The 12,526-nt window shown below is 39.0% G+C and overlaps 1 protein-coding gene across 1 annotated transcript in view; it reads right to left on the reverse strand.

Moving 5' to 3' along the window:
• Window positions 1-2,559: 2,559 nt before the first annotated feature.
• Window positions 2,560-12,526, reverse strand: part of ORC5 (origin recognition complex, subunit 5) — a 75,418-nt gene continuing 65,451 nt past the window's right edge. The window contains exons 13-14 of the mRNA XM_009883537.1: window positions 7,825-7,937; window positions 2,560-4,216 (exon numbers count right to left, since the gene is read on the reverse strand). Of these exons, the coding sequence (XP_009881839.1) occupies window positions 4,171-4,216; window positions 7,825-7,937 (159 nt within the window). The 3' untranslated portion in view covers window positions 2,560-4,170. The remainder of the gene's footprint in view (window positions 4,217-7,824; window positions 7,938-12,526) is intronic.

Consider the following 12,526-nt stretch of genomic DNA (forward strand, 5'->3'; position numbering starts at 1 on the left):
TCCAGTTATGAAGGGAGCAGATAATGCCTGGATGGTCTTGGCAAAACCACTGGGTGGGTACTGGAAAAATTTAACCAATGGTAAAGATGGATGTATTCTCACATGTGTAAATAATGGTGTATAGACGCACCAAAACTTAGAAAGTGCCCAAATAACCAATACACTTCTTTAACTCGCAGGAAACCAGACACAATAGCTAGGGGAATGATGATGGTAGAAGCAGCAGGTTCTGGGAGAACCAGAGTAAGGTAAATCACTGTCAAACAGGAACAAGTCTCCTCCTGTATTACATGCAGATGCATCCTTGCAAGCCTTTTTGTAAAAGAAAATCTCCATGTTATATGTATGAAAATGCAGCTGTTGATGAAGTCGAAGCTATTCAAGGACGCGAATTTCTTCACAACTGTATGTCAGCTGCATTTGTTTCTCCATTACTTTTGTCTTGTAAGAACAAGCCCCAGCTCCTGGTGATGTTTGGATCAGCCATTGGAGACAGGCACTCTAAGTTCATAATTTTTATGGTATTATGGACTCAGGAATTATGGAAAAATTCTCTGTTATTTTTTAAATGCATATTGCTGCACTGAAGTACAGCAGGATTTCTGATGAGTCAAACAACTGTCTTGCTCTGCTTCTTTTTCACAGTTCTTAAAACCACCTGTACAAGGGGTGAAATCCTGACGCCAGGGAGGCTGAAGGAGGCCAGACCTCATCCATGACCAGGACAAAATAGGGAGCTAGTAAGAAACTCGGCAGTAATTTATAAACTCATTGACATGGATATATAGAAATATTTCTAGTTTGTCAGAATAAATCCTACTATTCATCATCAGCATAGTTATAGCCTATATCAATCATCTGCACTTCAGTCACCTTGTTCATTCTCATACTCTGCTGATTCAGCTTTAAATTTTATATCACCGATAGGAGTCTTTCAAAAAGGTCGCAAAAGTGCATTCAATGTAAGGGCAGTGGTTTTGTCTAACGGATCCTCAGTAACTACTTCTTCTCCAGTTAACCTAATTTCAGTCAAATTAACTACATTCCACAAAAATTTGTATCCTCATCCTTTGGATTTACACTGGAAATGATCATCAGGTGAGTGTGAAAGAAATGACATTGAAAAAAGTATCAGCAGCACCGAGTTTTGTCAGTGCTTATTTTCTAAGACCTTTATTTCATGTCTTCTATACTTTGTGCTCCAAATTTGGGGGTGAGTAGTTCTGAGGGTCTGGTCTCCTGTGTGGGAGTGATGGGGTTACTGAAAATGTGGGACAACCAAGGGAGTACATTTGACACAATGCAAAAGGGATGTTTTTCCAGCTGCAACCTAATCCAGAACTTAAATGACTGATTTTGTGCCTCATCCAAACATTGCCAAGACATATACTAAACACCAGTCTTGATATACGGCATATTTAGCTCTTTCCATCTGTATTGCCTGTCTAGCAGCTATAGGCAGTTCAGTCTTGAACTGGTTCTAGCCTTGATCTCTTTCTAGAAAAGCTATGGCAACAGTGAAAAGAAAAATAATTTATCCATATTTTTTGAGCTCATTTCTAATAACCAATTGAATTTTAACATTAACAGAAGCAATACACTATTTCATTAAGTACTGGTACAAGTAACTATGTGTGTATGGATCCACGCTGTTGAAAAACGAAGATTCTGGAATTAATTTAACCATACAATCCCGAGCTTGGGCCAATTTGCTATTATACTAGAGCAAAAGACCATTATGCTTCGTTCTTCTTTTTCTGTTTGAAACCTTTGAATCTGCATCTCAACTCTCATCAACCCCCATCATAAGGCAGCATTAGAAATATTCCTGAAATGGCCGTGTACTAAGCCAACTGGTAAAAATCCTATTAATTTCTTTCCCATAGGAAAATGTCTCTAACATGACCAAATTTATTGTTCATCCATATACTCTCATGTAGGGCTACCAGTTAAGCTGTCTTCTATACTCTCCTTGTATTCTCTTAATGTGTATATCTGGAACTATTTTTTAGGATTTGTGGTATTTTCATGAAGGTTGAGTGGAAGTGTGGTATTATTCACAACTTGCTGTTGGTAGTAAAGCTTCCCAAAGAAGAGCTTCTTACCTCTGCTTGGTAGGTGCTAAGGTTCTCAGCCATCCTGGCTACCACTAAGCAGGAGCTTCAAAACCTGGCACTGTCCCTCCCCAGCAGTCCCACCCTGCCCCACTTTGCTGAAAGCTGTAAACAAGCTTGGCTATAGAGTTTTTGAAATTTTGTGACTCACGAGTTGTAGCACTTAATAAATTAGTATCAGCCCTATGACGTTTCATATATCAAGTTCTAATCCAGATCAGATGTCACAAAACCCCATGATGCATTGCTGTTGCTTTACACAGACTAGTTCACGTATGAACACCCAAAACCTTCTTTCTTCTCCAACTTTCAGCCCTGGGTACAGGAGATTCACAAAAGCTGAGCTCAGCCCAGCACTAGCTCCAAAAGGAGAAGATGCTGTAAAGTTTAGCACCAAGTTCACCTTATGTACATTTTATTAGGAAAACCAAAAGCAGATAGTAAACATTTTGAAACAGGTCATGTGTTTGCATCCAAGCACTTCAGCAAGTGGGACAAACGTTGCCACCTCATGGACAGGTGCAGGGTTTGATTCAGCTCAGCGGTAGGAAGGAAAAAGGATCACGGAGATGACTCATTGCTGCCCTTTCACACTCTCCTGAGGGGGGAAGCGACAGCTTGGCCAGAAAGACGCTTTTGTAGCTTAGATTCACCTGGAACTCGTTCATTTGGGTCTGCATCCAGAAGCCTGGCTACACTCCCACAATTGGGGGTGGGGGAGAAAAAGAAAAGAAACAGCTACACATGGTCAGGGTGTTTGACCATCTCTGATATCAGAGCCAGGGGGGAAAGAATGACGATTTTTTTCCTTGGAAAAAAACATAATGGTCAACAGAGGACATGGTCTTGTACTATCAAAGAGCCAAAGGCCAGCACTCAGGAGTAAAACATCTGAGTAACAGGGGGTGAGACCTGGAGTTTTCAAGAGGGTGACAGAAATCTTCAGATCCATGAAGACAATAATCCCAAACTGGACTAGGGGATTTTAATACCCCATAAAAGTAGCAGCAGTTGGGAATCCTCTACTTGTAAAACGGAGACAAATGTAACTGTAGCGTATTCCATCATGTATTTCTAAAACTAAAGTTTTATGTTATAACACCACATTCAGTATTCACTATTCTGCCTCTTTTGGGGATCTGCTGCAGGAATACTCTGTAACCTGTTGAATTTCTCCCTTTTTGATGGAAAGGCAGCTGTGCCATCCTCCTCTACAGGACAGATACTGTTACAAAAGCCACCACGCAGTGTGTATCTTAAAGTACATTAATTGCCAACAGCATTATATATACTGGATGAGCATAAAAGGACTGTAAAATGTTTAAACAAAAATAAAACACTTCAAGTTTGACATCGGGATAGAACTGTAAGAATCAACAATTTTTTAAAATAAAGCTTTGTAAAAATAAATTCGTAGTCAACATTTATGAATGGTCTGAAAAAAGACAGTATGGTGATTAATTAGGAGTTTCCTATCATCGTGATCTCCATATAACAGTGTAACAGTCTGCCTACATATGACTGAAGAGAAGGAAGGACTTATACCAGCCTGATTTTAAATATGTTCTTATGTTTATTATATTTTGCTACTCCACTCTCCTAAAATGGTGGCCTCAGGAAAAGCTGCTTTGGCAGGCAATTGCGAAGATTCCTGTGGAGAGGAAGTGAAAAGACTGGGCATACAAACAAGGGCTGCTGCCACGTTCAAAGCACTGGGGAGAGTTCATAGAGCAAAATGCAGTCCTAAGTAAATGGGTTTCAGGCAATTTCAGTGTTAAGATAACATCATTAAGAGTAGAACAGATTGTGCTCAAACCCTGCTGTTTATAATTAACACATTGCTTCCAAATACTCCAGGGTCTCTGGTAAATAGTCCTCTGCTCAGATCCACCCAGACCAATCAGAGTATTTTCATCAGGTTCCATGCTGGGCCAGCACCTGTTTGGACAAATCCAAAAGAGCCAAAATACTCTTCTTTCTGGCCAGCTAAGTAGAGAGATGAACACAGCTTGCCTTAGTCATTGTCACAGTGTCCATATGGCTGTGAAGCTTGTTTTCACAAGAAATCGTACAAGTACTTTATTATGTCGAAGTTCACGGTCCTATAAACAAAAACACAGTATATTAGAGCAATCATCTTAACAGAGCTAAGACTTTAACCTGTGTGGAGACAGCACACGCGGGACATTCTGCACAGTCAAAATCAAGCAATATCTCCAAAAGAAATACAATCAAGGCTGAATGAATTTTTGAACTTCTAGTGTTATTTACTGTACCTGTCTTCTGATTATTTAAACTTTGCAAGATTCTAAAAAAGAAATAATAGCAGCTTTCTAGTAAAACCTGGAAGACTCTTACATCCATTTTAAGCAGAAAATATATATCAAAGTTAATAAGACTATATTTTCATACAGTAAACATGATACTCTAGTTGGTGATGCAAAGCAGCAATCTTTTATGCTATTGATTGTTTTGTTCGTCTTCCAAACCACCTGTTTTAGCATGTACTACGTAAGTCCTTCATCTGTACTCATTTGCAGTCTGCGTTCTTTCAGTCTTGACACTAGTTGACCCATGTTCATAGCTAAATTTGAAAAATCGAAGAATGCCACTCAATGGGATAGAAGATTTTAATGTATACTTTTGTACTTTAATGGCAGGCAGAATGAAACAGCAGTAGAATAAAGCATATAATTATTTTTTTGTCTCTAAACTCATTCTGCTATACAATCTAACACTCAGACTTTGGGGTTTACTGTTTGAATAAATAATGCAAATTACTGCATATAATGACAAGTATAAAATTAAAAGTTTTTTTTAAAAGTACTCAATGATGCAAAAATAACCGCTCACAATGCTAAGTGAGATTAACTGGCTGAATGTCTTATTTGTTAGACTACAATCATTTAATATTCTCTGTTCACACATCATCCTGTAACCCACTTTTCAAGAAGTTTCTATAAAACTTCATATTGGAGAAAGGAAAAGTTCAGAAATCCCCAAGATACATAACAAGAAATACTAAGTTTGAGTCTACTTGATAATCCAGTGACAAAATTAAAGAAATTAACTGCCACTGCTAGACTCACATGACATTGTGTCACTCAAGACAAGTGCTTTAGGTACAAGGCTTTCCACAGAAACAAAACCATACTCTCTTAACAAATGCTGACCTTATCAACTAAATGAAACACAATTGTCCTGTCACAACAACTGGGTTCATTAGAGACTATATGGAAAGATCCATTACATTCAACAAACATTACGAGATCCTCACTTCAGCTACAGAAAATTTATGAACTTAGGTCTGAAATACCTAGAACAGAAACTAAAAATTTCTAACAAAGAAACATCTAACCTTACCTTCAGCCAAAGGTACAAATACTACGTGCTAAAAAGCACGGGAATATGCAATATGCAAAGACCGAACATATGCAACAGAACAGAACCAGACATGAGGTTCTGTGATACTAAAAAGACCGTGCATGGCCAGTGGTTATCACACTAAAAGCCACCAGGAAGAGACATTAAGTTTTCTACTCTTTAAAAAAGAACAGGTGACTTTCGTTTTGTTTTAAATGCAAATTGCACTTTTGCTTAAAAAAATACAGGAAGATGAAATCACAATCTGAACAGCTTGAACAGGGGTGGGGAGGGGAGGGAGAGAGCATCCTTTTCTGTCCTGCTCTTTGCACTCTTCAGCCTTCCATTAGGAAATATACTAGAGCGGCAAGGCTGAGATGGGAACAAGGCTGAGGCATCTGAAGATTTTAGTGCCTAACAAACTTATTCTAGTACTATTACAGTAACAAAGAAAAAAGAATCAGGAGATGGGCTGCTTACTTGATGTGCATTTTGGTTGAAATAGCAAAGTAGCTCCCTCTCTGCAATAAATATAACCTCTCCCATGAGCAGTTAAAAACTAAAGGCAGCTGCAAGACTACAGCACAGCTAGAAAATGAAATTTCTTAAAGCACAGAAGATCATGCCTGCACCCTCTAGCTAGCCCCACCAAGACAAGGGGAAGCCCATTTATCATGGGATCATGAAACCTTGCATCTTTATGGATCGTCCTCCTTAAATATTTAACAAAGACCGTGGGTTGGAAAAGATATTTAATATAAAAGTGTAACAAAGGAACAAAGCAAGAAAAAAAAAGGGGGGGGAGGAACTGGAGAAGAGTAGAACAGGACAACTTTAAAATCTGTCAGGTCATTCAAATGGCCCTATCTAGGCAGCATATAAACACTTCCAAACTACTTTGCTTTCTTCCTCATAACTAGTCAGTGAGGATATATATACACAAACACATCTGACCTAAAGGAAAGCAATCCAAAGCACTATACCACGCACTGCGGTTTGAAGTGACAGCGTCTCCAACAACTGCTTTCTCCAGTAAGCATGAGCTGCATAGCACAAGCTTTGGTGCTGTTTTCTGTCCATCTCTACCTTACAGCAACTTTAATGGAGTCAACAGAACTTCTAAGGATGTTAAAGTTGCAAAGAGAGGGGCATAATTTCAAATATTTTAACTCAAGGACCCTCATAGTCAGCACAGAGTTTATGTACTGGTCTCTGTATTCACCACAGGAGTTAAGAGCAGAGACAAGAACTTGGGGATGTCTGTACACACAGTCATCCATGTTGCTGAGCAGATGGTCTGCTGCACTTGGTATCAGTGGGAGCTTTTTCAGGGCATCATTCACAAGTGATTTTATTGCTGGGAATAGCAAATTGACATAGCAAAGTCATGGAGATCCTGGCAGTGTGGTCCAGCCAGGCCTGAACCAGATGAAGTTTCGTTCTACAGCCTGTCCAACTGCAAATGAAATGAGTGTGTCTGTGGGGCTTACTGACAAGGCTATTGGACATTTAACGGCTCAGGAGAGCAACACGTGCAGCGGGGTTATGGGATATAGTCTGCACATGTTCCTCTGAAGTCCCACATTAGAGAGATGAGTTGGCCTTGAGAATGTTTCCCCTCCTTTTCGCCACATGTCATTTCTGGGCTCTGCTCTGGCTATAGACTCTTTATCCAAGACCTGCTAATAAGCTGGCTGCAGCAACAGGTGTGAGGTAATGCTGTTGGCATTTCATAAAAATGAGACGTAGGCTTGATTGCTGCCTATGTATTGCATGCATTTCTGTCTGTAATTTGTCATGATCTCTCCTGATGGACCCGGAACTGTTCTCAGACTCCAAAACTGAAGGCTCTAAATGAACAGAGCCATTGAGGTACCTACATTCATTTATTGAATTAGTTTGTATCAACTACGGACCACACAAGATAGACTACGTGGAAGAATTCTTATAACCTGTGTAGCTTTTATATCGTATGTACAACAAACATTGTTAAGAACTAAATATCATTTCAGATTGAAATACCATAATGTGCCTTTTGGTAATGAAACGGACTGACATTTTAGAGCAGTATTTTCACATGAAGTCCCTGACCTTTATTAAGCACAAAGACAGTATGTTACTGTAACACATACTGCCACTGTAAGATAAAATTTTTTTAAACACAGAATTAGACTAAACTTATCTCAAGTTCAACACTTGTCATAAATAAAACTCATTCACTCATTCTTAGAAAACATCCATAGATTTCTGTTCTGGTCTGCAGAGAGCTAATGACTGAGCAAATACTGGTTTTGAAGTCTCTTTCAAGTCAGAAAATACAACTGTAAATGATCTCTAATAAGCTCACCGGGCAATAGCTCTGATGAAGTCCAGAGATACGGTACATTTATATCGTGGTCCATCAAGCTGGTCATTATGGCCAACCACGGATAACAGCTGGAGAGTCACAAGAGAGGTGATCTACAAACAAAAGACATTAGTAACGTTATACGTGAATAGCAGTGGCCATATTTTCTTTTTCATTTGTCATCATTCCCATATTTCTCTGGCAAGTCACTCACACTTGCTCACTGATTTTCACATAGTTCTGCAGCTAGCAAACCCGTTAAGTTTTCAGCACAGGCAGTGAGAGACACAGGCTAAACTCTTCATCCTTTTTATCAAGAATTATCCTGGAGTTCTGATCAAAGAGAGAAAGGCAATGTGGGGAACAGCAATAATAGGCATGAGCTGAACATTTTCCAAATCTCTGCCTGACAATCAGAAGAGACTTTGATTCTCTTTCCTTCATACCTGAAGACCTCCTCTTGAACTTTCACACTCAAAGTTGGATATTCCTGTGCCAGCTCATACCACATTTTGAACAGATGGATTTATCACTACTCCAGATAAAAAAGAATCTGAAGGTTAGAAAGGAAAGCCTGGAAGACTGTGTGCTTAAAAAGAGTGCGGCCTGAAAGGAGAAAAATTTGCACATACAGTGTCTTGACAAAGCCTTTGATTATTTTACATAGCAATGTACCAACATATTTTTCACTATCGTCATTCCTCCAAATGATGACTGTGGTATCACTACCGTGCAGTCATGCGATGTCACCAGTGAGTACAACCAGTCTGTTCTGCCTCAGTTAGGAAAAAATGCTGTGGTGATTCCACTGTCTCCCTACCTCTTCTCAGCTCCCAGGAGAAAGAAAGAAGCAAAAGCAGAAAACAAGGAAAAATTTCCCTGACCTTTGCTATAGATGCCACTGACAATTCAAGGCAACAGGGTTACACTCTGAAGAACTAGTAGCTGACCACAGCTCTGCTTTTCAAAAAAACCCAGCCGACCATGACCTACCTCTGTGTAATGATATAACAGCATAGTAAGGAATTTCTGAAGAATAAATATATCAGGAAAGAGAGTGTCAGTTCAAACCTTCAAGGAAGCACAATGCTATAAAAAGCAGCAGCAAGTTCTTACCAGTATCAATCAAAAAAAAATTCCTAACTCAGTAATAACCCCACTCTTTTGCTGGAAGTGAATGTGGATCTTCAAATTTGTGACAGTGCTTGCAGCAGGTAGGAAGAATGATTAAAGTTTTCCCTTAAGTGGACATAATGTAAAAAAATTACACCTACCTGTGGAGAACAGAAAAAATTACGGTCACAAAGAATAAGGCAATTTTTGTAACAGCCTGTGCTTAACTTTCTTATATATGGAATTAAATAAGAATAGTTTGGATGCCATCATTCTGCAAAGTCTTTGGAGTTTGGTTAAGGAATACTGGCCTACCCATATTCACAAAGACGAACTCCATTTACTTAATTCAGGTCTATAAATTACGCTAAAGAGTGGCACGTGGTTTACAAATTGTTAACATTGACAGCATTTAAGAAAACTGAACTTAGTATATGGTAAATGGTTCAAAATCCAGTTCATTAATCACTTCGAACATATCACTGAATTGGGATCAATCTCAAACTTGTTAGGTATTTATTTTCTTAAAATACGAGTATGAGAGCACATTTTTCTACATTCTTCATTCAACAAAGTCCTTATTCAGTCAGTGAAGAAGCATTATGGAGTAATCTGCTGTAACAATTGCTATTTTACACCGCAGTGCACCATTATTGGCGAATCCATTCTGCAATACACGCTTGCAGCCGGCCTCACATTCAGAAATCACCAATGAAGGAATGGCAGGAGGCTCCTAAAACCTCCCAACGAGCACAGCAAAAGCCAAGATAGTTTGCAGCTGGACTCATCTCAGTTTTACGTGGGATGTAAAAGTGACCTTGCTGCTGTACTACAAATGCTCCAGCAATACTTAAACAACAAAACGCAATCCTTTTCTTTTCCAACTAGCACCAAATGCTACGTGTGTAACATAAGGTCAGCAACTTAAAATTCCTTACTAAAGGCTGACTCAGTAAATCTGAAATAGAATCAGACTAGATAGTTAAGTTTCATTAACATTTTTGACTCAAGACATTAACTCTAAAGACTCAATATACTATATTACAAGACAAATGAAACTATTGATCATCAGAGTAACACAAACTTACTTAGCAAACTGCAATCCTTTACTCATTTCTTTCACAAATCCTCCATTTATTTAGCTTAATAAAAATGTCATCACAGCGAAGTGAGTGCTGAAACAATGAATCCTGGTCCCGAGATTGCTTAAAAAGACAGAAGTAGGGAGAATTGCCGTTTTCAATTCATGCAGGTAAGAAAGTTTTATCTTCAAAGAGGCTCAGTAGAGACAAAGAGAAAGAACATGTATCTAAGGGGAGTGAATAGGGACCAGCTCCCCTACAGAAAGCCAAATGTTAGAAGCTAAAAAACCTAACTTGTGAGTGTTTGGAGCAGAATTCAAAACCTAGTTACAGATGCCTAGTCTGTATGTGGACAAAGACAGAGATCTCCCAAGGACAAATCCAAAAGCCTTCAATCTGAGGGGGCAGCAGCCTGGAGCTCTGTTTGCACAGATTTTTCAATGGATTCAGAGAGAATCGAAACCAGCAAGAGAGTTCTGTCACCCCGAAGCAATGACTTCTTCATTTTATCTGCATTATACAACATAGCAAGATTCTCCTGCAGATGAATCAGCCACAGAATTGGGCAACGCGCATATTTTTTCACAATAAATCGCTTTGTCAAAAGAAAAGATCCAATTGTGGTAGATGTGAAATTATGAAGTGCCTCACATATTTTGCACTGAACCTGGTTTTCTAGACCTGATTAATAAAAATGCGATTATCTTCACCAGATGGTTAAGACGTCTTCTACGACACAGAAGGTTCAATTTCCTCCTGACCAAAGAGGTTTGAGCTCCTCTTTGCTGAACATCCAACAGCTAACTGGGGTGGGGGCAGTGATAGAAGGAAGAAAAAGTTATATGTACGGTATTAAATCATCATGAGATCTAACTTTCATTCTAACTGCTTCTGGAACCGAGCTATTTTGCATAAAACTGCATTCATATAAACAATCTCTCCCATTGTGCCTACTTAGGGCATTTACCTGGTAAAGAAGAATACAGTGGAATGAACTGGGTTTAACACAGTATTTGTAGCAAAATTTTAAAAATCACCAGTGTTCATGTTCTGTTAATTCTTAAGGTCCAAATGCCACCTATAACTTAAGTATTGAAAAAATGTTACTTCAGGTGTTGTAAAACGTCGAGGCAATCCGTTCTTAATGAAGAAAAGTCAAAAGTTAACACAGTTGGGAAAAATATGAATGCAATGTCAAACTCATTGCACTTCATCTGGCACGAACAGACTAGAAACAAGCCAGAAAAACTGTGTGGGTGACATAAGAAAGAATATTTATTGGACATTTATTTGAACAAAAGAAATTACAGTTGGAAGAAATATTTTAAAGCTATTCATAAAATTAAAGTTAGATCTGGTAATGATTTAATACCAGCAAAACTTAAGAAGTAAATGGAATTTTCTACAGGAGTAACAACAAAATCTCAAGAAAAGTTACTGATCTGAAAAATGTGAAGGAACAGGTGTCACCGGTATGTTTAAAAATAAGCCATAACTTGCTTTGAAATACGTTTGTGTGAGAAACCTGCTGCTGAAAGCTTGGATGCAAGGTGAGAATAACCATAAAAGCATGGCAGAGATTCGCTGCCAGTAGGAAATGACTGCTCAGATTGCTTCTGGAGATTCGCTGGTCAAATATGGACATTGAAACCTCTGGAATAAACAAAGCAACAAACAAGCCATCCTTAAAGGCTGCTTTTTTCCTATCAGCCTGAGCTAACAGATGGGCCTTGCATCATTCCTCAAGCAGACACAAAGACCGGCTTTGTCAGCACACGGCTGTGTGGAAGCAAGAAGGATTCCAGAAGTGAGGGCTGTCTGCTGAGAAAGGCCAGGCTCTTCCCGAGGACACCACAAGAAGCCAGAAAACATTTGCGGAGGTGCAAAACATGAGCAGAATTAGGACTCAGATACAGGGAAAAACATGGTTTCTTTGGCTAACCAGTAATTGATTATCACAGGAAAGAGTCGAGACAAAGTGTGTGGCACATTTCAAATCCATAGGATAAAACTTAACAGAGAAAGTGATGCTGACTATTAGGGAAAAAAAAACGCTCTTTCCTTAGGGATGTGACTGAAATCTCACTGAGTGGCACATTTTAAGCTGGACTAGACAAAACACTAATGAAAGACACTAGCAGGAAATATCTCAAACTGGCAGAGACGTACTAGATGATGTGTGAGGTATTTTTCATCTCCACAGTCTACAATCCTCAATTATCTTGGCCAAGTTGCAATGTTAATTCTAACTCTTCAGGCTGGCTTGCTTTCAGCCACAGCCTGAATCTGTTTTATGATTCTGAACCTCAAACCTATCAAGAAATTAAGAACTTTCATTATTTCAATACCATCAGACAACAGTACCATATTCTCTCACAGTAATATTAAAATTTACAGGCACTGTAGTGCTTTGCAGCATCACCATCACGCGGCTCTCAAAGCAAACATGCAGCTCACTGCATTTGTTTGAAACCCACCACTGCCAAGAGTTACGTTTACGCACGTGC

This window comes from Charadrius vociferus, unplaced genomic scaffold (genome assembly GCF_000708025.1).
Source record: "Charadrius vociferus isolate BGI_N301 unplaced genomic scaffold, ASM70802v2 scaffold704, whole genome shotgun sequence".
Lineage (NCBI taxonomy): Eukaryota > Metazoa > Chordata > Aves > Charadriiformes > Charadriidae > Charadrius > Charadrius vociferus.